The 27,550-nt window shown below is 38.5% G+C and overlaps 2 protein-coding genes across 12 annotated transcripts in view; both read left to right on the top strand.

Moving 5' to 3' along the window:
- ERCC5 (ERCC excision repair 5, endonuclease) overlaps positions 1–16,014 on the top strand; it is a 28,314-nt gene extending 12,300 nt beyond the window's left edge. For 3 of the 6 annotated variants that reach the window (XM_005586201.5, XM_074021349.1, XM_074021350.1), the window contains 9 exons: positions 1,885–2,092; positions 2,407–3,480; positions 6,034–6,278; positions 6,631–6,750; positions 6,899–7,112; positions 8,417–8,561; positions 12,515–12,715; positions 13,576–13,660; positions 15,340–16,014. In XM_005586201.5, coding sequence (XP_005586258.3) covers positions 1,885–2,092; positions 2,407–3,480; positions 6,034–6,278; positions 6,631–6,750; positions 6,899–7,112; positions 8,417–8,561; positions 12,515–12,715; positions 13,576–13,660; positions 15,340–15,924 — 2,877 coding nt within the window. In that variant the 3' untranslated portion in view covers positions 15,925–16,014. Of the gene's footprint in view, positions 1–1,884; positions 2,093–2,406; positions 3,481–6,033; positions 6,279–6,630; positions 6,751–6,898; positions 7,113–8,416; positions 8,562–12,514; positions 12,716–13,575; positions 13,661–15,339 lie in introns of those variants that run through there. The other 3 variants (XM_074021351.1, XM_074021352.1, XR_012426493.1) reach the window with 2 other exon arrangements.
- A 4,315-nt stretch (positions 16,015–20,329) lies between these two features.
- The window catches only part of LOC102144124 (putative methyltransferase-like protein 21E), a 78,807-nt gene continuing 71,586 nt past the window's right edge, over positions 20,330–27,550 (top strand). For 3 of the 6 annotated variants that reach the window (XM_074021379.1, XM_074021376.1, XM_015439502.4), the window contains exons 1-3: positions 20,330–20,414; positions 20,596–20,703; positions 21,303–21,382. In XM_074021379.1, the coding sequence (XP_073877480.1) occupies positions 21,316–21,382 (67 nt within the window). In that variant the 5' untranslated portion in view covers positions 20,330–20,414; positions 20,596–20,703; positions 21,303–21,315. Of the gene's footprint in view, positions 20,415–20,570; positions 20,704–21,302; positions 21,383–27,550 lie in introns of those variants that run through there. The other 3 variants (XM_065533475.2, XM_074021377.1, XM_074021378.1) reach the window with 2 other exon arrangements.

Here is a 27,550-nt window from a genome sequence, read left to right on the forward strand (position 1 = left end):
TCTGCAACCACGAAGTCTCGGGAAGTGGTGGACTGTAGGGTGGTGTGGAGTAGCAGCTTATTGGATCTGTAATTTTGATAGAGATGTTCTAAGTCATCCACGTTGGGCCTTTGTATCATCTCTACGTCGTGCAAATGTAACATTGGTAACAGTAGTGATGGTAGATAATAGTAGCAGTAGTAATAATCATAATACCATAGTTCCATCTTACTCAGGGTTTTGATTTCTACAGTTTGCAGTGACCTGTGGTAAACTGTGGTCTGAAAATATTAAATGGAAAATTTCAGAGATAAACAATTCATAAGTTTTAAGTTGCACACCATTCTGAGTGGCGTGATGAAATCTCACACCTTCCTGCTTCATCTTGCCTGGAACGTGAATCCTCCCTTTGTCTGGCGTCTCCGTACTGTGGACGCTTCCTTCCTGTTAATCACTGAGTAGCTGTCATGGTAATCAGACTGACTGTCGCGATATTGCAGTGCTTCTCCTCAAGTCACTCTTATTTGACTTAATAATGGCACAGCAGTGCAAGAGTATGATGCTGGCAATTTGAATATGCCAAAGAGAAGCTGTAAAGTGCCTCGTTTAAATGAAAAGGTGAAAGTTCTTGAATTAATAAGGAAAGAAAAAAATCGTATGCTGGCTGAGGTTGCTAAGATCTGCATAAAAATGACTTTTCTAGCTGTGAAATTGTGAAGAAGGAAAAAAGAAATTGGTGCTAGTTTTGCTGTCGTACCATAAACTGCAAAAGTCATGACCTCAGTGTGTGATAAGTGCTCAGTTAAGATGGAAAATCCATTAAATTTTCGGGTGGAACACATGAAGAGAAACATGTTCTGATTGATGACAATCAGGTTTGGTTCTGCAGTTTCAGGCATCCTCTGGGGGTCTTGGAACATACCCCAAGGATGACGGGGTTGTCTACTATATTAATAGATTCAATTATAGTAAATCGACATGCTTTTGATCCCAGATCTACCCCTTATTAGCCCTGTGACTCTAGGGAGGTTACCTAACCTATTTAAGTCCTGATTTCTTCATTTATAAAATGGAGGTGATATCTGTTTCATAGGATAATTGTGAGAATAAAATGAGGTATTATATATTATATGTAAAAGCACTTAGAAAAATGTCCTCCATGGGAAATGCCTTATAATGTTAAGTATTACTATTAATAACTGTGATTACTATGATTTATTGTGTCTTTTATGGGATTAGGTTGTGCTGGGCACTTCACTTGCATATTTACCTGCATTCTAGAAGATTGTTAAGCCATAATCAAATGTCATAGTGACTGCTATGCATTACATGCCCAATACCTATTTACTGAATAATGATTAAATCATAAACTGTATTCATGTTTTTTTATTTTTATTTTTTCTTTGAGAGGAAGTCTCGCTCTTGTCCCCCAGGCTGGAGTGCAATGGCGCGATCTTCGCTTACTGTAACCTCTGCCTCCCGGGTTCAAGCGATTCTCCTGCCTCAGTCTTTGGAGTAGCTGGGATTACAGGCGCCTGCCACTACACCCGGCTAACTTTTGTATTTTTAGTAGAGACAGGGTTTTACCATGTTGGCCAGGCTATTCTCGAACTCCTGACCTCAGGTGATCCACCTGCCTCGGCCTCCCAAAGTGCTGGAATTACAGGCATGAGCCACCGCTCCCAGCCATAGTATTCATGATTTTTTTTGCCCAACTCTTTTGAAGATTATTTTTTTAAAAGGAAGTTGTAGTTTTTCTTGTTATTCAACTTTTATAATATGAAACGACCATCAATGAAAAAAGCCAATTGTTCTTTGTTCCCTGTTGGGGAAAGGGTGGAAATATGGTACTATTATCTGCATTTAATATAAAACAGTACTTTTGTTTGTTTATTTTGCTTTTAGGAGTCCAATGACTTTTCACAGTACCAACTCAAAGGCTTGCTTAAAAAAAACTATCTGAACCAGCACATAGAACATGTCCAAAAGGAAATGAATCAGCAACATTCAGGACACATCCGAAGGCAGTATGAAGATGAAGGGGGCTTTCTGAAGGAGGTAGAGTCAAGGAGAGTGGTCTCTGAAGACACTTCACATTACATCTTGATAAAAGGTATCAGGCACCATCATTTATATATTTACATTAGAAATCCAAGATATATCATCACTCTGAATTCTATAAACTAGCACTCCTGGATAATATTAATGAAATTCTATTTATGTAATAACCGTATACTGCTATTAATGGATTAACTACTATAGTGCCAAACCACTTTAAAATTAGCTAATGAATTAACTTCTAGTTGCTGATTAAATGAAAATGTATATACTTATTTATAAGAACCAGTGTTCTCTTACTCATCTTGCTAGAAGTGTATTGTCACACTGTAAAACTGCATGGTGAGAAGTGTTTTAATTCTTCTTAAGGTATTCAAGCTAAGACAGTTGCAGAAGTGGATTCAGAGTCTCTTCCTTCTTCCAGCAAAATGCACAGCATGTCTTTTGACGTGAAGCCATCTCCATGTGAAAAACTGAAGACGGAGAAAGAGCCTGATGCTACCCCTCCTTCTCCAAGAACTTTACTAGCCATGCAAACTGCCCTGATGGGAAGTAGCTCAGAAGAGGAGCTGGACAGTGAGAATCGAAGGCAGTCCCATGAGAGGAATGCACCTGCTGCTGTAGACGAAGGCTCCATATCACCCCGGACTCTTTCAGCTATTCAGAGAGCTCTTGATGATGACGAAGATGTGAAAGTGTGTGCTGGAGACGATGTGCAGATGGGAGGGCCAGGAGCAGAAGAAATGCATATAAACAGCTCCACCGAGAACAGTAACGAAGGACTTAAAGTGAGAGATGGAAAAGGAATGCCGTTTACCGCAACACTCGTGTCATCCAGTGCCAGCTCTGCAGAGGAGCATGGAGCCAGCACTAATGAGGGGAGAGAGCCCACAGACTCAGTTCCAAAAGAACAAATGTCACTTGTTCACGTGGGGACTGAAGCCTTTCCAATAAGTGATGAGTCTATGGTTAAGGACAGAAAAGATCGACTGCCTCTGGAGAGTGCAGTGGTTAGACATAGTGACGCACTTGGACTCCCGAGTGGAAGGGAACTGACACCGGCACCTCCAACTTGTACAAATTCTGTGTCAAAGAATGAAACACATGCTGAAGTGCTTGAGCAACAGAAAGAACTTTGCCCATATGAGAGTAAATTCGATTCCTATGTTCTTTCAAGTGATGATGAAACAAAATGTAAACCAAATTCTGCTTCTGAACTCATTGGCCCTGTCAGTTTGCAAGAAACGAGTAGCACAGTAAGTGTCCCTTCAGAGGCAGTAGGTAATGTAGAAAATGTGGTGTCATTTAATACTAAAGAGCATGAGAATTTTCTGGACACCATCCAAGAACAGCAGACCACTGAATCTGCAGGCCAGGATTTGATTTCGATTCCGAAGGCCGCGGAACCAATGGAAATTGACTCAGAAGAAAGTGAATCTGATGGTACGTGTCTGTGCTTTTGTAGAAATTTGGAATGGTAGGATTTCACCTCTGTAGGAACTGAGAGATCCTTTTGTGTAGTCCTGTTTTTACTTTTTACAGATAAGGAACAAGAGATGCAGAAAGAAAGGTGAAATGACTTTCCCAGGGACACACAGCTGGTCATGAATCTTGACCTTCCATGTTGCTCTGCTTTTTGTTATCATTTTTAAAGGCATGACATGCCCTAGTTGGGGAAGGTAAAGTTGAGTTTCCCTCTAGTTTTTAAAAACTTTTTATTTTGAAATAATTATGAACTTTAAAAAGTTGGAAGAATATTATAAAATACCGGTTCCTTCATCCAGTACCTCAGTGGCTAGCATGATACCACATTAGCTTATAATTTCTCTTGGTCTCTCTGTGGCCCTCTATATGTATATCACATATCTCCAAATCTGTATACATATGTATACTGTTGATTCTCATTATTCATATATTCCATATTTGCAAAATTGCCTGCTCACTAAAATTTATTTGTAACTCCAAAATCAGTACTCACTGCAATGTCTTTGTGGTCATTTGTGGACATTTGCAGAGCTGGGGAAAAGCTTGAGTTGCTACACTGTGCTCTGCTGAGGTTAAGCAAGGTGACACTCTGCCTTGTTCCCGTGCTCTGAGATGACCAGAGGGTGGGGACAGTAGGGGATTATGCAATGGAGAGAGAGCAAGAAGCTCCGGCCCCAGGCCAGTTGGACCAGATTTGAATCGCTATTCTGGCACCTGTTAGTGTGGCAGCCTCAGGCAGGTCACTAATTTGCTTCTTGAACTTTGTTTCTTATTTATAAAATGAATCTACTAAGATGGCGGTTTTTTAGGATTTAAGATAATATCTATGAAATATGTTCATATATATGTTATATATGTGTATGTGTGAATATGCACATATATCTGTTTAGGGGCAATGACTCAGTATTGGCTAATTGATGTTCACAGAGACTTCATAGATGATAGCCGCTTTGAATAATGAGAGTCAACCACACACACACACACACACACACACACAAACACACATACACACACACACAATTTGTTCCTGGTATCTGCTAGTTTTCTTCATTCAAAAGTTACTATTTCCCTTTTGTAATTAATAAGTATTTTGTGGGAAAGGAATTTTTGGAGCTATATAAATATGCTGTTCCTGAACAAACTTTCATCCACTTGTTAGCATCCATTGATGTTTACCGGAATAATTTGTTACTACGTTGGTTGCCAAATGATGGTTTTCTAACTCCGTCATTCCTTACATATTATTACTTGACATCCTCCTATGAGGAAGATCTTTTTCTTCTCCCCATTTTTTTAAATTATTTTTAATCAGTGTAGACTCCTGTATTCCTATTTTATTCAGTGAGTTATAATCCAATACTGTCATAATTTACTTTGTTGCTCAAATTGTCACAGCTTTGGCCAGTGGGGACTCCTTCAAATGGCTTTTAGCAGTTTTTTCATTATATTTTGAGCTTTTCCTTACTTTCTGGCCAAGCTGTTCCAGGCATATCTTGTACTTACTCTGCCCTAGTCCTGGAACCAGCCATTTCACCAGGGAGCTCTGGTTCCTTTCGGTGGAGCATGGGGTTTAGACACCGCAAGCTGGATGTGAGTGTGCTTATGGATCCTGAGGTGTAACTGTCTCAGGCCCTTTCAGCAACAGAGCCAGGAAGTATATTTATGTATACATATACATGCACACACACATCTGTATTTATTTTTATATCTATCTGTACTAAAATTCATGAGTTTATACTGATATCTGCAATTCCATGGGGTTCAGTCTAGCCTCCTGCTTCTTTGTAGTATCCCTAACAATGAGAAACATTGCTCCCCTTATCCTCAATATATTTACATCTGCTTATTCTCCCTTGATATGTAACCTTCTCCCCTTCCCACTGGCCTCCTCCTTGGCCCTGCTGTCCTCTTTGCTTCAGCTATGTCCTTGGTGCCAGCACCCAGGTCCTGAGACCCCCCCCTCTTCTGTTCCAATTGTCTCCTTAAACCCAACTGGACAGGCCTTGCCAGCCCTCTCCACCTGCAGGGAAGGAAGGGAACCAATAAATATATTTTAAGGAGAAGGAAAGATAGTAAGAGAGGAGAGAAGGGAAGTGGAAGAGAAAGAACTATTTCTAAGTCACAGCTTTATTCTGTGCTGTGTGAATAGCATAAAAACATTGAGCAACTTCCTTGATTATTTATATACTTTGATAATTCTCCTTTTTGAATTTTTAAAACAATGTCAGTTAACTTAGAACATATTTATATAAAGCGAATATACACATCTTAAGAGAGTTTTCTACTTTCAAAGACAATGCCAGTTTACCTAATTGAAAAGGCTTGAAGTTACAGGCATTTGTGATTACACTTATTTAATAATAATGCTACTATTACATGTATTCTGTTATAGTCTTATCTTTCCTTTTTAGGGTGTAGCATTTTTCAGTTTCCTCCAGAAAGCTCTTGATGATTGCAGGATCATTTTAATGTTTTGGTTGTAGATGAAGTGACCTTTTAATTTTGGTACAGGAAGTTTCATTGAAGTGCAAAGTGTGATTAGTGATGAGGAACTTCAAGCAGAATTGCATGAAACGTCCAAACCTCCCTCAGAACAAGGCGAAGAGGAACTGATAGGAACTAGGGAGGAAGAAGCCCCTGCTGAGCCTGAGAGCCTCCTGAGGGACAACCCTGAGAGGGAGGACGTGGATGGTGAGCCACAGGAAGCTGAGAAAGATGCGGAAGATTCACTCCATGAATGGCAAGATATTAATTTGGTAATACTGTAACATTGTGTTTTCACTTCTTGCTGAGGAAGCCGGGTTAAGTAGGTTTTGAGTTTTAAGGAGTTGCTGGATGAGTATTTATTAGCTATTTGCAGTACATCTTGTGGTTGCTGATGGCTTCGTTTTAGTGTAGGTTACTGGCTGGAATAGACTCCGTTTTCCGTGTGGTTTAGTGAGGGATCTCTAAAGATATTACAGAGTCTTGGTTAGCAATCCAGTGGAGTACTTCCTAAGGAGAAAGAGCTTATTGGTAATTTCAGTCAGACTAAATACAGGCTTTCTGTAACAAATGGACTCATTTGGATTATTAATATAAATCTGTAAATGAAAACACATTTTATAGGAGGAGTTAGAAACTCTGGAGAGCAACCTCTTAGCACAACAGAATTCACTGAAAGCTGAAAAACAGCAGCAAGAACGAATCGCTGCTACTGTCACCGGACAGATGTTCCTGGAAAGCCAGGTGGGTGCAGGCAGCTTGGGCTTCCTTTACCACCTTCCTCAGACCCCGGGGGAATGCACTGCATGAAGAGGGTATGCACTGCGCCTCCTGGTGCTCAGGGCCTGGCGATGCCCTTCCCTGGGGTCACTGTGTACCCCTCACTCTGCAGGAACTCCTGCGCCTGTTCGGCATTCCCTACATCCAGGCTCCCATGGAAGCAGAGGCGCAGTGCGCCATCCTGGACCTGACCGATCAGACTTCCGGAACCATCACTGATGACAGTGATATCTGGCTGTTTGGAGCACGGCATGTCTATAAAAACTTTTTTAATAAAAACAAGTTTGTTGAATATTATCAATATGTGGACTTTCACAATCAATTAGGTAAGACTTCAGAGTCTTTTTGATTACTTTCTGACACTTACCTTCAGAATTTGTCCTAGGAGTCTTTTTCTTTCCAAGGAACTAGTTTGATGCATTGATGGAAATCGTAGGTCTGTGCAAATTTTCATATAAGTGATCTTTGGCTTATATAGAGGAATAGGATTTTAAACATTTGAATTAAGGAATTCAAGTCCTAGTATATTTAGGTAGTTAATCATCTGACTTAGTTAAACTTTGACTAGTTATCCGAGATCTCCAGAGTGAACCAAAGATGGTGGAGAGGGGAAGCAGGGGGAGTCACTCCTGCACCTGGGCCTGTATTCGGGTTTCTGGCATTGATCATCTTCTGTTCATCCAGCAAAATATATGTTTGGTGACTCCTATATGCCAGTTGTTCTTAACAAGGGGGAAAGAGCAGAGAGTAAAATAGTAGGAGAAACAGATGATAAGCAGATACATAAATCATAATTTGACAGTTGGTGGTATGTGCTGTATAGAAAAATATAGCAGTAAAGGAGAGGACAGAGTGAACTTCAGGCATTGAGAGTGCAGGTGCTGTTTCAGAGAGAGTTATTGTGAAAGGATTTACTTCAGGGCAGGGAGGATTTACTTCAGGGCGAAACTTCAGGGCAGGGACCTGCAGGAAATAGGAAGCAAGCACTGTAGATAGATACCTTGGGACTAGTGAGTGAAAGGGGCTGAGGCAGAAGCTTGTGGGCTGTGTTCTAGGGAAGCAAGGAGGCCAGTATGAGAGGAAGAGGGAGGAAATGGCAAGGGTTAATGTTAGAGAATAGGAAGATGCTAAAACCCACCAGGGTCTGGTGTGCTAGGGTGTGCAGGCAGATTGAATGTGGGGCGGGAGAAGAACGAAGCTGAGGAGGATTCCAGATACTGAGTGGCTGGTGGAGTGGACCTGCCTTAAGTAAGACAAGGAAGGAGCACAGTGGAGGAGGAGAAACGAAGTGTTCAGGTTTGCATATGATAAATTGGAGATGCTCATTGGATACCCAGTGGAGATGTTGAATTGATAGTTGAATATATGTGACTGTGGTTCATAGAGACCCAGGCTAGACAGCTAACTTTGGGGGTCAGCATATAGAGGGTATTTAAAGCTATGAGAATGGATAAAACTTTAAAAATATTAACAGAATGCCATTGAATAAAATAATTTATTTTCAAATAAGATATTTTTGGTGGTTGGATATAGATATACACACATATATGATTTATATAATAAAATGTTTATAAATATTATATAAGAAATCTTGATAAAATAAAAATTAAAAAATATTGTTACTCTTTAGGATTGGACCGGAATAAGTTAATAAATTTGGCCTATTTGCTTGGAAGTGATTATACCGAAGGAATACCAACTGTGGGTTGTGTAACCGCCATGGAAATTCTCAATGAATTCCCTGGGCATGGCCTGGAACCTCTCCTAAAATTCTCGTAAGGTCTTTTATTTCTTTAATTCAGATAATTGTGTAAATACCCAAATAAGCAAATGGAAATATTTTTTACAGCATGAACTGTCACAAATCATTGTTCACTGAGAAAGCAGCAGGAAGTATCGGTTGTTTTCTGTTTTGTAGAGATGATGAAATCAGAGTCAGTTCTTAGCGGTGCTGGGCTTATCCTAGTTCAAGGGTACAAAACCAGTCCTGTGGATTTCACATGTAGAAGTTGCCTTTTCACTCACTGACATATTTACAGAGCAGCTATGATGTGTCAGACACCGTGCTGGCCCTGGGGAGAGGAGAGACGAGTAAGGCATAGGCCTTACCCTCAAGGATTCCCATATTCTTGGAGGTGATGGAGAAGCAAAGGAAATTGTACTTGTCGGTGTGTCCGGTGTCCTGAGAGAGGTCAGCCAGGGAGGGACTTGGAAATATAATGCCAGGAATGTTACATCCAGCACTCCTGTCCTGTTTCTCACCGTATGAATCCTGTGACGTGTTCAGTGGTGAAGTCTTGCTCCATCCAGAACCCAGAGTCGTGCTATACTCGGGGAACATTTTTCATTTTGAAGATTCTGAGATGGCAGGAGTTATGAGTATGTCTGGGAAAGTAGTTTTTTCTTTGTCCTTGATGGCATATTTTTTAAAAAATTGAAATATAGTCACATACCACAAAGTTCACCGATTTTCAGTGTACAGTTCATTGGTTTTTAGTATATTCACAAGATTGTGGTGGCATCTTTTAACCATCACTATGTCGTGAGATGCTGTTTGGTGGTGGCTGATTTAATGATCCTTGAGTGTTCTCTCCAGTTACATATCCTGTGTTTGAAAGATGTTGGGATGCTCTGGTCTGAAGAGTCAGTGATTGGAATCACTGAAATGAACTGTGAAACTATTGTAGTGATTGCAGTCTTCCAGTCATAGCACACTTACCAATGTGTTGTATTTTATACTGTCTTGATTTATCTTTTTCTGATTTTCTTATTGTTGAGGAAATTTATATACTGGGAATGAGTTATGAGGTAGACATACATCATGGTAGGTAAATAACTTGAAAACCTGCAAATAACTTTATTGTACAAATAAAGTAAATGCATCGTAGAAAATTATAAATATGTACTAAAAAGATGATTACACTTTACAATTTATGTAATTTTAGACTTCTCTTCACACATATGGAAGCATATACATTGCATATATATGTATACTCATTTGAGTGTGTGTATTATATTTTTTTACCAGAATGGGATGATGCTCTATACTTTTTATTTTACCTGTAACCCATTTGGTGTTAGAACAGGGCCTATTATCAATGATGATACAGATTTATATCATTTTTAATGGCTCCAAGTAGTCTCTTTTTGGGTCTATTAGGACTAATTTAATCAAATGTCTTTTGTTATTTCTATTTTTAAAAAAGTATTAACAGACATTGATTTGAGTGTCCTTAATCTTTGGGTTCTTATCTAACGATTATTTGAGGATAAGTGAAAATAGTATCTGACTTTTCCATTCGGTTTCTTGATAACTATTGAGAGTGAATTTTTTAATGTTCATAGACGGTTTGCGTTTCTGATGTAGTGAATGACCTGTTTATGCTGTTCCACTTTTCTTTGTGCAGCAGTTTTTGCTCGTTTGTTGCCTGCTGAATCGTTTTCTATTTGAGCAGTTTCTGCCTTTGGTCCTTCAGCTCGTTGATGCCAGATAGTAGCAGCCTTCGCCCTGCCTGGCTCAGGACATTTAGGATGAATACATAGTAAAAAGCAGGAAGGATGGTGGGAAACCAGTAAAATCAGAATGTGGCCTCACTTTCTTTTCTGTTCTCCTCTCCTGAGGGCACCCGGCCTGGTGACTCATTCTTAGAGTGGGGCTGCTTTGGGCCTGCTGGTTGAATTCAGCTGTAGTCACATTTGGTTTGGACGACATGGTGTATTCTTCTCTTGAGCTTTAATTTTCAATTTTTCTACCAACATTTACCTTTGGGGAGATTTTACGAAAAATTATGGATTCTCTTGGGGGAAAAAGATCTGAAAATACTGCGCCTAAATTTCTGGATAGCCCCAAAATAGCTGGCATGGCGCAACAGCAGTTCCCCTCCCCTACCCCAAGGCCTTGGACTGAGCATGAATCCTTCAGTTTCATTACAGTTGCCGCCACTCTCCCAGCTTAGCTGATTGACAGACAGACACCTTCCTCCTTTCATCTTTATGTGAAGTGCCAGGCCCTCCTGCTTGAAAGGGTAACCGTAGCTTTGGCTTGATGAGCTCACAAGTGCGCTGATTCTAACTGGCAGTCATGATTACAGTTTCAAAAACGAAAATCTGCAAGTAAAGTAGAGGAGAATTATCGGTATTCTCTCAGTGCACTCCTGGGAAGAGTGTTGTAAAAGTAATGAAGAAAAATTATTTTTTCCTTTTTGCATTTTGTTGCTGTAATACAAGGAAGACCGCAATTAGTCATTTCGTACACTAGATGGCACTCCTGCATCGGTGAGGCGGGCCCTGGCCCTGACAGCAGGTCTGAGTGGGTTCCTAATGCTGTGCTAGCAAGCTTGTGAAGCGGAGGAGCGTCAGCTGCGGGCGTTTTTTCAGGTTCCATTGAGTACATGGATTGGTGAGGATTATGTTAGTAACTTTGATGGCATTTATTGTATAAATGTTTCTGGTCAACTGTCACCACATTACAAACTACCTTCAGCCTTAGTGGCTTCACACAGCAGTCGTCGCTGATTTTGCTCGTGCCTCTGAAGCTGGCTCAGGCCTCGTAGGGGTGTCTTGTCTCTGTTCCATGTCGGCTAGGACGGCTCAGCTGGGCTAGGACCCCTTCAGATGGCTCGCAGGGCTGATGAGGTGGTGGTGTCAGCCTCGGGGCCTCTCCACCTGGATGGACACTTTGTGAGCTTGGCTTCCTCACAGCGTGTTGGAGCCAAGAGCAGGAGGTCCAGGGGACAGGAAGTGGCGAGGGCCTCCCCTAGGCCCGGCACAGCTCGGGTCACACTGGTCAGCCACAGCCTGCCTGCTCAAGAGGAGGCCACATGGACCACCTTCGTGATGGCAGGATGCTCCAAGAGTGCGATACTGTCTTTATCCCGCCGATTTAGGCTTACAATGGAAAACAATGAAAAATGAATAAAATATAAAGAAGAAAATGAATGGCTGTGTTCTTGTGTAGAATATTGCCTAGCACACAGCCAAGTAATAGTTGTTACTGTTATTTATTTTAAATGTCTGTTTACTTTTCTCATATATGTGTTTTTTTCCAAAACTGGAATCGTACTTTAAAGTTATATTATCTCTGCTTTTATATATATTGATCTGTTTTATATACATATATAAAATATATACAGATATATATGTTTTTAAAGTTTGACATTTTCTTGGCATATTTGCTTTTTATTAAATATTCACATTTTATTAAATATATATATCTGTTTTTAAAATTTAACATTTTCTTGGCATATTTACATTTTATTAAATATTCTTCGATCCATTATTGTATTTGATTTGAGGTAGATAACACAGATACATTACTTCCATTTTACTGCTGAGAAAGAAACCCAGAGAAGTTGTAACTTTTGTGGTATAATTATGAGTGTGGGCTCTAGAGGAAGATTGTACCAATTCCAGCTGTGAAATCTGGAGCCAGTTACTTCTTTTTGAGTTCAGTTTCCTCCTCTGTGAGGTGGGGGTAACAATAGGACATGGCTTACGTCATGATTGGGCATGTGAAATATTTAACACAGTGCCAAACACAGAGGAAGCCTTCCATAAATGTTTGCCATCATTATACATTGTGGCTAATCGTACTGAAATTAATAAAATATTCTATATATCATATAATTTGAGTTAGAACTTGAGTTTACATGTTCTAAGTTTAGTTCTTCATCCATAGTGCATGAACTGTAATGTCTTATTGCTGTGTAAGTAATTGTTTCCTTTACAGAGAATGGTGGCATGAAGCTCAAAAAAATCCAAAGATAAGACCTAATCCTCATGACACCAAAGTGAAAAAAAAATTACGGACATTGCAACTCACCCCTGGCTTTCCTAACCCAGCTGTTGCCGAGGCCTACCTCAAACCCGTGGTGGATGACTCGAAGGGATCCTTTCTGTGGGGGAAACCTGATCTCGAAAAAATTAGAGAATATCCTTTACTTCTTAAAAGAGAAGGAAACACCTTGTGAAATATGCGTTTGGTTTAAAACTTACAGAAGAGAAACTTGGATCATTTTTTCTTAATATCCGTTAATCCCATATTCTTAGTATCCAGTTCTCCTTTTCACTCCTTTTTCCCTCTCCTTAGTTGTTGTTTTTTGTTTGTTTGTTTGTTTTAAAGGAACAGTGTATCACTCTGTCACCCAGCCTGGGGTGCGGTGGTGCAGTCATAGCTCACTGCAGCCACCACTTCCTGGGCTCAAAGGATCCTTCTGCCTCAGCCTCCTAAGTAGTGCCAGCCACTGCATCTGGCCCCTCTTTTTAGTTTTAAAGAGGATCTTAGTTTGAATAAGCAGTGATAAGCATTCATAGATACAACTACATACTTAAATATTATTGATTCTGAAAGAAAGAAAGATGACTAATCTTGTCCTTTTTAATACTAGTTTTCCTCTCCGTGTATATTTAAGTAATCATTTGGATAGATGTTTCAAAACTTGCACTAGAATTAATCCAACTACATTTTATTTTTTCTCTCAAAGAAATAGGTAGGATATCTGAAACTTGTTTTTATTCCAGTTAACCTTTTTTCCATAGTCACAAGTCTTTGATGTCCTACAGTGAGAGCTACGTATGTTTTATTTTAGAGAATTGAAAAGAACATAGTGCCAGATGATTATGCCGGAGTAATTTATTTTGTTACTACTTTCTTTTAGCACTCTAATCTTTATAAATACGAAAATCTTAGGAGATACGGGGAATGGAATCAAAAATGGGTTCTTTGGACCTTTTTATTTATCACTTGTTTAAATATGTTTCAAAATATTTATAAGTCTTAACTGCCTGCATATTTTGTCAGCGGTATTTCGGCTGGAACAGAACGAAGACAGATGAATCTCTGTTTCCTGTATTAAAGCAACTTGATGCCCAGCAGGTAATCACGGTGGACCCTTCTCCTAAGTTCAGGATGAAGAGTAGGCTGTAGTTGACAGCTGTTAAAGACCAGTTAACTCTTTTATTTTAGGACATAAAGCAGACATTTTGAAATTAGGATAATTTAGATGAGAGAAGAAGAGAAAATAGAAAAATGAAAATTAGACTTTGGCTTCATTTCTTATGATCACTCTTAGGGCTGAACTTTTGAGTCCTTTCAGATTCATTTTTTTTCTTTGAAAAAACCAGTCTAATAATTGATTTCACACTAAGGTGTTTCTGAGTAAATACATTACCCCTTTGGCGTTACTTTCATTTTTTAACGAAAGGAAGTGTTCAATCCAAAGCGATTCTGATCATTTAAGTTTTTATAAGTACTAATATTTTTAAATTCTATAAATTAATCTTGAAAGGTAGAAGTTCAGTCATTATTGTGTATCAGTAGGAGAGGTTTTTATGGGGAAGGAGCCCTTTTGTGTGACCTTCAGTTCCTCTAGGTACCTACTTCTTGCTTTATCTGTGAGTATGTTCTGACTCACGCAAAGCAAGCTTTCGCTCACACTAGAAACAACCCACAAGACGTACATACAAATGAACCACTTAGCAGAAATGAGAGTGTAGCTTTTGAGATAATATATTTAAATTAAACCCGTTTTCATTAGGCTTGGATAATTTTGAAAAGCATGAACAAGACTGAGACAACATTTCTACGAGTTTCTCTTTGTTTTTTGGATGACTGTCTACTAGAAACATTATAAACCAACCGAAAAGCAAAGCTATTTGGCTTAGTGTGTCTGGTGACTTCTTAATTTCAGATAAATTTTGTTATAATATTTATCTCCCTTTTCATTGTAAAACTTAGTGTTTATTGTTCCAAAATTAGAAAAAGAAGAAAATGAATTAAAACTACTCATTATTTACCTTCTCTAATACAGATGTTAACATTTAGGTTAACAAATTTTCCTACATTGATTTGTGACCATACTAAGTGTAACTTAATATATCTAATCCTCCCCTAACTTATTAGCATATTTTCTTCTATGTATTGCGTAGTTTTCTTAATTCCAGGTGACTAGATTACATATGAAAGGGATTTAAATAATTAGTTCAATCTACTTGTTGGACCTTTAATTTTCAAGTTTTTATAGAATGCTGAACATTAGGCATATAGCTTTACCCATATGTAGCTATTTGTAAAGAGTACCTTCTTAAAAGTGAATTTGCTGAATAAAAGGCATGAATATTTCTTACAGTTGCTAATATATACTGTGAACTTGTGTCTTCAAGGCATTGTATGATGATAATGTTTTTAAAAGAAAGATATAGTAGGACTTAGAAAGAGGCCCCATTAAATTGTGTTCCTCCTGAGGAAGATGAAACATTTAGCTACAGAAAAATATTTAACACTCTTTGAATATCTAGGAAGAGATTTCTCATTTGAGATGTGGACTAAAGACTTAGTTGACAGAGATGGTACAAGTAGTGCTTTAGGTATGATTTAGAAAGTGAAAATTACTATCAGTAATTCATTGGGAGAGAAGTGGGTTTTGGGAGATAATGAATTAATATTCTCTGACATAGTAATCCAATGTGAGTGATCAAGGTTGAGCTTGTTGATTTGGTTCAGAAACTTGACTTACTTGTCTGATTTATTGTTACTATTCTTTTGTTATTTTTTAGACACAGCTCCGAATTGATTCCTTCTTTAGATTAGCACAACAGGAGAAAGAAGATGCTAAACGTATTAAGAGCCAGAGACTAAACAGAGCTGTGACATGTATGCTAAGGAAAGAGAGAGAAGCAGTAGCCAGTGAAATAGAAGCAGTTTCTGTTGCTATGGAGAAAGAATTTGAGATACTTGATGAGGCAAAAGGAAAAACCCAGAAGAGAGGCATAACAAATACATTGGAGGAGTCATCAAGCCTGAAAAGAAAGAGGCTTTCAGATTCTAAAGGAAAGAATACGTGTGGTGGATTTTTGGGGGAGACCTGCCTCTCAGAATCATCTGATGGATCTTCAAGTGAGGATGCTGAAAGTTTAATGAATGTACAAAGGAGAAGAGCGGCGAAAGAGCCAAAAATCAGTGCTTCAGATTCGCAGAACTCAGTGAAGGAAGCTCCTGTGAAGAATGGAGGTGTGACCACCAGCAGCTCTAGTGATGATGACGGAGGGAAAGAGAAGACAGTCCTTGTGACTGCCAGATCTGTGTTTGGGAAGAAAAGAGGGAAACTGAGACGTGCAAGGGGAAGAAAAAGGAAAACCTAATTAAAAAATATGTATCCTGTATAATTAGGTATGACAGCCTTTTGTAATGAATTTGTTGTGAAGGCATAATAAAATTAACTATTTGCATGGGTTTTGTATTTAGTGTGTGGTTCTTAAAAGTACAAATGCTAAATTTGACATTTGTTTTTTAATGTTTTACTTTTCTAGTCTTTTTTAGTTGAATATTTCAAGTATCATTGGATATGATCTTGTGTTCACAGACTTTGTCTTTTCATGTTTTCGTTATCTTACGATGTCTGATCCTTCCTGGCCACATGTAAAAAAATGAAAAAGATTTCTGTTGATCAGCACTCACTCTCAACAGGCATTCCCTCTGACATTCAGACCTAACTGAGAAGAAACGTGTGCATGTTCCTTATTCCACGATAGTGGCAGTTTTACACAACTGTTTAGCTCTGCTGCCCATGGCTTTGCATTTTCCCTCAGGTTCCACTTAAAAGCATAGCAGGAGGGAACCTCACTGCTGGAACATATTTGAATATGTTTGCTGTGGTTTTAGCAAATAATTAGGAAACCTAAATGGGGTCCATCATTCCACCTGTGAGCATTAAGTGTATGGGAACCTCTGTACCATTATGTTTGGGTTTTAAACGAGACTTCACTTGTCAGAAGCTGACTTCTGTGTAAATGGATTTGGAGGCTCAGGGCTGGAGTTGAACTGGTGTAGGTGGGTCAGCTTTAGGAGTGGCCTGCAGAGGTTGGTTGTTGTTGACACAGTGTTTGTTCAGAGTGGACAGACAAGGTTATTTTAAGACTGCTCCTGCGGAGACCTCTCCCAAGAACAACTCCCAAGCTCCCAGTTGCTTCGAGTTAGGAACGATTGGAGGAGAGTGCTACCAATTACTTAAGCATGGGTCGTCTGCCTTCAGACATGCCTTCCCAGCTCTGTCTTTTTGGCATCTTTAGTATTTCCATCTTTCCTGACTTTTCCCTTCAGCCTTCAAATTGAAAATCTTCACCAATAAAAACAAAATCCAAATAGATAACCTCCAGCAGTCTTTGAACGACTCCTAGATGTGTTGTTTTTTAGGCTGTCATTTATGTTGACTCGTCAACCAAACTTCTCCGGTCCTTGAACTACAGCAGCTGCTTTTCTTTGCACATTATTTCTTCCTAATTTCAAATACGTCATCTGTATCCATCGTTCTTCTCTAGCAGCTTCCTTCTAAAGTCAACAGTGATTTCCACAGAAATAAACTCAAATGGTTTCTTCATGCTTCTTTTCTCTGGAGGAACTTGGAGCAGAACATTTTTGGAGGCAACGGGAGGAAAGAAAAACTTTTTCAGGTTTTTCTCATTTCTCAGAATGACTCGTCACTGGGAGTTTTCTGCATATATGTTTGTAGGTAGGATAACAGTCTTGCTGTTAAACAAATTTAATTTGATGCCTTTAGTAGATATTTACCTTTGTTTTTCACTGCATTAGCTGGGGGAAAGGATAAGCCACTGTAACAAAAGATGCTTATATACAATGGTCCAAATAAGCTAGAACATTACTTCTCTCTTACTCAACAGTCTGGCCAGTCTGAGCTGATGAAGCAGTTGTGCACCACGAGGTCATTCAGTCTTGTGTTCAGCCAAGCCCGAGGGTGCTATCTTGCCTGAGGGGTCTATTCTGGGTGACTACTTCATCTGCATTGCATCCTGCCAGAAGGGGAAAGAACAAAAGTCCAGGGCAAGCAGAATGTCCTGTGAAGGGTGACTAGAAACATCACTATTCTCTCATTTCGTCAACCTGGACTGAGCATATGGCCACAGCTAGATATGCTCAGAAATGGAATTTCTACCCCATCTATGTGCCTAGGAAGAAGGGGAAATGGATGGTTAGGACCATGATAAACTTGTTCTGTAACACTATTTATGTAACAGTTTAATATTATATCTTCTTTTTCTCTTAACCCTGTGACCAAGACATAATGATTTTACAAGGGGAGAAACACGTTTAGAGACATTAACCAGTTTTGCCAAATTCACCCATGTAGTAGGTAAAACTTCTCACCTGAACCGAAATCTCCTAACTCAAAATTCCAGGGTGCTATTTTACCTATATGAAAGAGGTTGCCCATTTAAAATTATCAGCAGCTGGACAAATTTTTTTATTATTCACATCAAGTTGGTGTACCTAGAGCTGATTTAGGTACATAATAAATATGCTTATATTTATATATATGTATAAAGCTTATTTAGCTTATTTCGATTATCTTCCAGCTCATTAATATTTTATTTAGGTTTATACTTGCTGTTAAACCCATATATTGAGTATTTTATTTCATTGATTGCTATTTTTCAGCTCTATTTGACTCTTTTTTTTTTTTTTTCAATTTGACTCATTGTTGTAGATTCCGGTTCTCTGGTGTGCTTCTCCTTGTCATCTGTTTTTGAGCATCTTAATCACAGTTATTTGAAGTCTGTCTAATAACTCCAATATCCAAGTCACCCATGAGTTTATTTCTGTTGTCTGTTTCTTGGTATGCTTGGGTAAGTTTTGACTGAATGTTGGACAGTCTATGTGAAAAATGATAGGTACTCTGTATCTTCCTCTAGAGAAGATTCCAGAGTGTATTTTGACAGGCAGCAGAGGGGAAGATCACCTCAATGCAGCCAGCCAGGACCAAGTAGATTCAAGGCTGGTTTGCAGTTTTTTTCTGTAAGACTCCAGCTTCTAGTTTCCCCTGCATTCCAGGAAAGTTGCTTTCCAGGAGTGCCCTGATGTTTCCTCTTTTGCGCTTGGATCTGCTTTTGCCACTGAATGCTTCAAAAATTCACCTCTTGCCTTAAACAGCTTAATCAGTCAATTCTTCGAGTGAATGATCGGCGGTAAGTGTCAGGCTTCTCTGTCCCTTTTTTCTGGGATCTTCGGCCCACAGTTCTGGCTGTCTTGGCAGCCACAAACACTTTTCTTTTGTCTCCACAGTTCTATGAGATTGTCTGATGCTCTGCTGTTATCCTTACATGCGGTCCTCTCTTTGGCTTCCTCGAGAAATAGCAATGCCTGGCATTCTTGGCGGCCTTGACAGCTCTCTGATACTTTATAACAGAGGCATGTTTTTGTGGGGTGTGTATGTGTTTAAAAATCTGCTTTTCTCATTCCTAATAGAAGCTGAGGTTTGCTATAAGCTGCTTATAGCTGGAGGCAGGGGTCTCTATGTACTTCAGTATAACTGAAGTGATCATTGTCATGTTGGTTAAGATGCTTGATTTAGGGACTCTGCCTCTTATGAGGTCTAACAGTGAGGATTGCATGATCTTTCCAAAAAGTCCTTTAAAAAGACAATGGTTTTTGCTCATCATTTATTCTTGTTTTTAAAAAAGCCCAAAAGAGAGAGTATCCTCTGCCCCAAATTAACTGCCTATGAATAGTAGTTTGCATTGTTGAGGATTTTGAACTTTCCAGAATGTTTTTACCTATAATATTCACCCCATAAATATATGTTGTATGACTTTTGTATCAATTTTAAAAGATATTTATATTTTTTTGAGACAGGGTCTTGATCTGCTACCCAGGCAGGAGTTTGGTGGTGTGACCACGGCTCACTGCAGCCTCCATTTCCTGGGCTGAGTGATCCTCCTGCCTTAGCCTCCCAAAGGCTAAGGCACCCTTCTGATAGATCCTTGTTTTATAGATGATGAAACCAAGAAACATACTAAGTAAATGGCTTAAAATCACAATCTAATTATAGGCAGGAATAACTAAAATCAGACTTCCCAACTCCTAGCCCTTTCCAATACATTAAAGTGACCTTGATTCATCTGTGTATACATCATGGACCTGTAGTCACGCTCCTAAGTTTAACTTTCCAATATTGCTTGTATCGTTAACTCTGTAACTTTCTATCAAGGATCTTTCCAGTGGCATAGGAAATGTGTATGTCCTCTGAGAGGCACACCTACATGCACTTGGGCAGGTGCACAGGTGGATCTATATTCTCAGCCTGCCCATTCAGTCTGAACAAAAAGGAATCATGATAGTTTGATTCCTGGGTGCAGAGCAATGCTACACACATTCCGATATGGTTGTTGGAGTCTAAGAACAGTGTTCCCATGCAGATACGTGACATGAAAAATACGTGGCCTTCATTTCCTAGAATGTTATAGCCATGGAGTCTTAGAATAACTCTTGGCATCCCAATTAAAAGCTGGATCACTTCCTCCAAATAGTCTTCGCTCACTTCCGGGAGTGGGTTGTATTCACCTTTAGCTCTGTTCATGAGACACTCACATGGGATATTCCTAGCCTTCTGTCCCCTTAGTTACGGGCATTCCAGCCTCACTGCTGTATAACCAGAGGCATGGGAGCTGCAGCTGTCAGAATCCTAATCCCTTCTGCTTGGACTCGTTACCAGTGTGTACAGTAGTAAACTGTGTGCTGTGATGCTAGCCTTTCAGTCACTACCAGAGGTCTCAGCAGCAAAAACAAAAATTGTGGATAATACGTTTTAACCTTCTAGAAACTCAGCTAACTCCTTTAGGTATGTCCAGGCTTTCCATTTAAATATTAGCTTTAAGGCAGACACGTATAATGAAGACGTCTTTCTTTAATGGGAGAGATCTAAATTGGGAGCAAAACATGTGACCACTTTTGCTATCGTTTTAGCTGTGTAGCCTCAATGACATAATTTAACCTTGGCTTTCCTGATTTGCAAACTGTAGGGGAAATAATGTCTTCTAACTTGCTGAAGTATGCTGTAAAAGAAAATGTGGTGGCTGTAAAAAGTACTTTGGGATTCTTGGAAGAAAGGAGTGCTATATTAATTCACGGTACTGTAATAGTTATTTTACCCCAGATTGAGAAGTAAAATATCAAATTGTTGTTTTCCAAAGTTTGAATAACTGTTAAATTTATTCAGATAATCTGCTCTATTCGAGAGGCGTAAATAGTTTCTTCAGTTTTAAATATATCGGCTGTGATAGTATGGACTCCTTAAGGTAGATGCTGCTCAAAAGATTATTTGGCAGTGACTGTTTGACATTGCATACGTGCTAATGATGCATTGATGGTAACAAGAGAGCTTTCAATGTTTTAATCACCTCTTAAATTTTAGGATTGCGATCTTACTAATCAATATGAAGATGATGCCTTTCTTTGTTACAACTGAGGTGGTCTGGTGAAGAATATGTTTTCTTTCTGTAGTAGCTTTTTAAAATTTCTGACTCGGAAGCCTTTGTTCTCATTTTAATTTGTTCTAGATGGTGTTTAAATGGTCTTTCTCAAATCACACTTTGTTAATATATGATATTTTAATATAATTTTGTCTGCTGTATTCGAAGTTAAACTTCATTAAGAAAGTATAAAAGCACTCCATACACATTTTGAATTAATTATTACCATTTGATATTTTAATGTATTATCTATCTAGTTTTCAAGAAATAATGAAGAAAACATCAATATATCATCAACCATCATTTCATTACTTGTTGGATTCAGAAGCTCAAGAAGGTAAATCATTTTATGTTTATGTAGCTTACCAATTCTAAGAAGACAAATAAGTAATAGAATATAAAGTGTCACCTTTGCAATATTCATTAATGTCTTAAAGGGAGCTGGGACTTTTATCAATGGTGTGTTATGTCTCGGTTTATATTTGCGAGCCCGCAAACATCTTGAATAATGTTTAATGTCTATTACTATAGCATGATCTTGATATGTTAAAGATAATTTTGACAGAATGTATTAGATTTATAGACTTGCTAAGCACGTACAGAGTTTTTGATCTTCAAATAAGGAATACTTTTTTTCTCAAGAGCTGTACACTAAATGTTTGATGTGATTTCTAAGCAAATTTTATTTCAGATAAGAAGCTTGTAAGAAAGATAAAAATAGTTTTATGTAAAAACTATAAGTTTTTACTAGTACTTGGATGAAAGGCGAATTTAGGCTATACAAACATCTATAGCCTGAGTTTATGGTTCCTCTAACTATTAATTAGAGGCAAATACATAATGTAATTTGACCTCTGGATGTAAGGAGATTAAGTTTGAATTCTACTATCAGTGTGGTTATTTGAAATTGAACCATCATTTTTATATAGTCTTAAATATCAAGCTTGACTTTGCATGAGTTATGTAATATAACTGTCCCTGTTGTCTTGAGATCGAAAGTACAGACATACACTCTTGACAGACTAGAAAAATTACCGTATTTTTGTAGAGCAGTTGTAATACAAATCTAACTATCTTGATTTCTTTTGTTCTCTCCTTATCTGCACACACTGTAGATGTTTTCTGAACACTATAGTCCTGGTTTTTCTGTTTTTGGCCATTCCAGGTGGCTTCTACCTAGGAGAGCACATCTTTAGGCCAAGAGAGCTGGGTGTATGCCCAGTGTTGGCAGCCTACCTTCCTGAAACACAAATAGTTTCACCAAGTGATTCTTGCAAACCTAACCATTTAAGTTGATCACTTAGAGAACCGAGAAATTTAGATGATTTGAATGAAGATGCAATTTCTGTGTGGTTTATGAATAAAATTACAGCATTATCATTACCATTAGTAACAATTCTTGGTTTCAACTGTGTAGAAGATAATTTGGCAAATTACAAAGGAAATGGAAGAAGTTCAAGGTAAGGTTGAGACAGAACTAGCATTACAATGTTTTACAACACAAACAAACACACTCTGTAATTATATAGCCAATTAAAGCTTTAAAAATATGTTCACACACACAGAGCTAAGGGGATTAAGGATGTGTCCTTGGAGCAGATCAGGTGGCATTTGGTTGGAAAGGCATCACCAAGTAGAGGAACACTCAGTTCTGAAGTACTGAAGTATACGGACTTTTCCTGCCCTAACTCTTTTATACTTAGAATCCTGTGCTTGGAAAGGATGGAGCAAACCCATAGCTCAGTGCTCGTATTTCAACACTGGCATGAAGATCCAAGAATTATAGGATGTCACTTATTTATACACAGATTAAAATTAGGGCTATAGTGGGTGCTGATAATTCTTCTATATGTGTTTCTAAGGCTATATTATAATCTAAAGTGTCTAAAACCTTACCCACATTAACTATTCTAAATATCCTATGTTGCCTGCCTCATGCCAACAGCCTCTCTCCAGCTGTTAGTATATGTAGCAGTCTGTTATAGAACAGTAGGGTCACCCGAGGACCTGCAGCCTTGGGGCAGATTCATCCTTGCCCAAGGCTCAACGATTCTGGCTCACAATGACCCTCAAGTCTGTCACGTCTTGGCATCCTACTTACTACCTCTTGTCAGTTTAGGTCCTTCAAGACATAGATGCCAAAATGGGGCTAAGCATGTAAGGGATTTACTTGGGGAAATGTTTGTGGAGGATAAGGAGGAAACAGAAGTAGGGAAGGAGGGTCTTCAGAGCCCAACGTGGGTCCAGTGCCCGTGAGAGGAGAGAGAGAAGACAGATTGGGTGAAGAGTCTCCAATTGCAACACAATTCTGAGACAGTCTCAGGTGGGCTGATGAAAATCCCTGAGCAGCAGTTGCCCACTAGAGGGGTGTCCTATATGGAACAGGAACCGGCTGGCTTGAGTAGGCAGCCCCAGGAGGAGCACGCTCTCCCAGGAGCCACAGCTGCAGCAGTGGGCAGTGTTGGGCAACTCTGCTCCTTGTGGCAGGTTCTCTTAATCTCAGTGGCACACCCAGAGTAGTATGTATCTAAAATAATTTTCCTTTGCAGGTTTGCCCCTCCACCTATATTTTCGATCTCAGTCAATGGCAACATCACTCCCCAGGCTACCCAGAAACCTGGAATCATCCTGATCTTCTCCTTTTCCTTCACACCCTTCATCATTACATCTCATTGAGTTTACATTCCTGATATGTTTCCCTACCCCTTGTTCCATTTCCACCATCACTTGCCTTGATTCAGGTCTTCATTATCTCTGCTCCTGACTGCTGTTAACCGCCTTGTAATTGTCTGTCTTGCTCTGGGCCAACTCCCTTTCCTTACCCTCTAGTTCTTTTTCCTACTGTAACCTGCACTGCATCATCTTTTAAATCCACATCTTGTCACATTTGTCTTCTGCTTAAAATTCTTCAGTGCCTCGTTGTTTCTTATAGGATGAAATCAAGACTTCTTAGCATGGCATAATGTGTTTTACCTTGTGCTACTATCTTCATTTATCCTATATTCTGGTTCTCAGGGTTTCCAAAGTTCAGAACTGGTCAGGAGACTTTTTGCCAGTGGGCTTTTGCACATGTCATTTCCTGTGTATGACAGGTCTTCCCTTCTCTTATTTGACAAACTCATAATTAGGAAGTCTCAGATAAGTCTTTCCTGAGCTCTCTGAGAGGTGGAACTTTCTATTTTTGAGTTGCCTACTGAAGCCTCTGTTATAGCACTTTTACTGAACCTGTATTATACAGCACTTGGTCTGCCTTCTAATTCATAGTGCCCAGGTACTTAATAAATGAGTGAATGGATGAATGAATTAGCTATAACATAACCCTATTGGCTGACTTAAATTTGCTCATTGGCAATGATCTTGTATTTCTGATCATCACTCAGTTGACTCCCTTCAGGACTTAATATAATGTTCTGCTCAAGGTATCACATTAAAATTTTTCAGGAGCATCTTCATAAATCTTTGCAGAATTGGATTAATGGGTAATATTGCTTTTATAAACAGTATTGCATTAATATATATGGAAATTTATGTAATTGTATCACTGTTTTAAGAAACCTATCAAACTATAGTCTGAGGCAATATATTTAATATACTAGTTGGAGTACTATAGCACATATAATTACTAATGTGAGAATAATTTATTAACACATTTTAAACATTTTACAAGTAACATGAATCATTAACTTCCAGATAAGACTAATAAATTTCTACATGTTGAATAAAAATAACTCTTGAATATACCAGTCTACTTCAGGTGTCTTCAAAACTCAGATTTGAATGTCAAGTTTGAATGTCAATTGTCGCCCCTAGGGGAGACATACCACCACTTCAAAGGCACACAAGTTCATACTTGACTCCTTGACCCAAGGTTACTGCCTTCATTTAGACACTTGTCAGTTTTCATCTAGATTGTTCCAATTCTTCTAATTAGCTTGTAAGGTCACCAGTTCTTCAGCTACTGGTGTCAGATGTAGTTCTTAAATATCAAATCTGATCATGTCAATTCCTGTTCTAATAATCTTTATTGACTCCTCCTTACCTTATAGAACAAAGGTCAATGTTGCACATAAATTTAATCCCAACCTACTTCTTCAGGCTTATTTTCTATAGTTCCCCAGCATACACCTTGCATAATGCTGATTATAATCCTTAAAGACACAATCCCAAATGCCATGATCCTGAATGTTGAAATCCCCTTTGAAATACAAAGAACAAAGAACAAATTCCCTCACATCTAACTGAATTCCCAAACCATAATGATAGATTTGGAATTAGGTGCCATCAAAACTTCTAAAGGTGGATTTCAAGGTGTTACCAACAGTTTCTTTTTCCATTCAGTCCAATACATTTGCCGGAAAATTCAGGTGAGTGGATTGCCTGTGGAATATGGTAACACGGAAAACTTCAGTTTAAAACGCATTATTTGTCTGCATTGGCATTCCTTGCAGCTGATGAAATTCTAGGAGCTCTTAATGAATTAAAGCTGAATTTTCCTGATGAAGTCAGCAAAGTTACTGACTCTAAAATAACTATGTGCACGGTAGGATAAGAAAGCACACAGTGATGTTGCTGTTTGATCACCAGTATTGTTTCAGCCTAATATGTGGTCTGTATATGAGTGCATGAGCAATGGATTTCCCTGTACCCAAAACAACATAGAAGCATAATACAGAAGATGGGAAATTTAATAGGAAATGCTCATGTCAGTGTATATTGAATCAAATTAGAGTTTCAAAAAGAGCAGCCTCATGTAGAAAATCAATGTGAATGTATTCTTCAAGAAGAGCCATGACCTAAAAGAAAAGAAACAGTTACTCATCTCCATGCAAGACTTCAGAATAGAGTTAATGATCGTGGAAGTCGGCCAGCTCTTACAGGCTACCTCCTGTAAGTTGGTAGCCCATAATTTATCCCTGTAATACACTTTTTCCTATGTTGAATTTTCTTTTTAGTTTCTTTGGGAAGGTTTTGTTTTTCTTTTTCCTTTTTTAAAGTTTTTTTTCCTCACCATTTTAAATCATCAGCATTATTTTTTACAACTCATTATGCTGTATGTTTCACCTTTACATTTTCAAAACTAGAGGTATAAATTGTAAGAGCTTTTAGAGAGTTCTAATTTGTTTTATGCATTTTTTTGCAAATTTGACTCCGTGAAAGTGCATTTTAATAACACTGACTTTGTGTGTAAGCATTGTGTATATATGTAAAAACCTTAAAACTTCCTCAATAAATAAAGGGATGTCCTTTTTCTGCATCTGCATTTGTGAAAGGTAACATTTTTCAAGATCTCAGCTCTTTAGGCAACTATATATATGGTGGTGACCGATTGTTGGTATTTAATTTTAATTTTTTCAGCAAGGGGGTCTCACTATGTTGCCCAGGCTGGGCTCTAACAATCCTTCCACCTCGGCTTCCTGAGTAGCAGGGACTACGGGTGTGAGCCACCACATCCAGCTCCATTGTAGGTTTGGATCAGTTTCATCAAAAGACTTAGGTTGGTCATCAGGATATTTCAAATGACCAAACTATATAAGTGATTTCTTTATGAATACAGTTTGTCTGCTTATAACTGTTATACCCATGTAACTGTGGGTAGCACACCTGAGTGCTTATGATTGCAAAATTATGTATGTTATTGTTGCCAATTTTATTGTATAAAGTAGCCCACGAAGTGTTCTGTTGTATTTTTATGTTTCTAAACTCTTAAAAATGTAAATATGTTTTAAAGAACTTTTAAAATTATTTTTATCAGAATTATGTATTTGGGGTTTTGATCTTTCAGGATTCAACACTGGGGATTATGGCATCAGAAATTGTGTTTTTTGGGATTTTGGCCCAAACCCCTAGCCTTGTACCCTCGCTCTATAGATCTTCTAACAACTCCTGGGCTTAAATATCTCCTCTTTTATGATACTTCTCCTGATTCAACCAACCACTCATGCTTCCATAGCATTTTAGAAAGACTTGTTGTATAGCATTTATCAAGCTATTGACATTTGTTTCGTTGTCTGTCCCTTCCATGATCCCAGTAGCAAACTTGTAGTACAACTAATTCATGTTGTTTTTCCACTTGCATCCTGAGCAATCTCAATAAAAGATACGTTTTCTTTCTTTTGTAAGGACAAAATGTAGCATTGTATGGTCTACTTGATTAGAGTTACAACCTCTATACATTCTTGAAACTAAGAAGACCAGCAGACAGAGAATATTTGTAGAATCTTCTCAGGAATTGGTTTCAACATAAGGGTCCAAGACCTTGGCATTGCTGAGGTTTTCAGAATTGTACCTTTTAAGTTAAGCCTGTGACTATTTACTAATCTGAAAATATCTTTAACTTCTTTTTTTAAAATCTGTAGGCATTTCTAAGAAGCACATGACATTCATCTTTGAATAGAAGATTCATTTGAATGACAGTTTCTTTCATTTAGTAGAGGGGATTTTACTTTAAATTTTGCTGGCAGATTTTCATGACAGCCCTCAAATGGAAGCTTGAATTCACTTGTCA

The sequence above is a fragment of the Macaca fascicularis genome, chromosome 17, assembly GCF_037993035.2.
Source record: "Macaca fascicularis isolate 582-1 chromosome 17, T2T-MFA8v1.1".
NCBI lineage: Eukaryota > Metazoa > Chordata > Mammalia > Primates > Cercopithecidae > Macaca > Macaca fascicularis.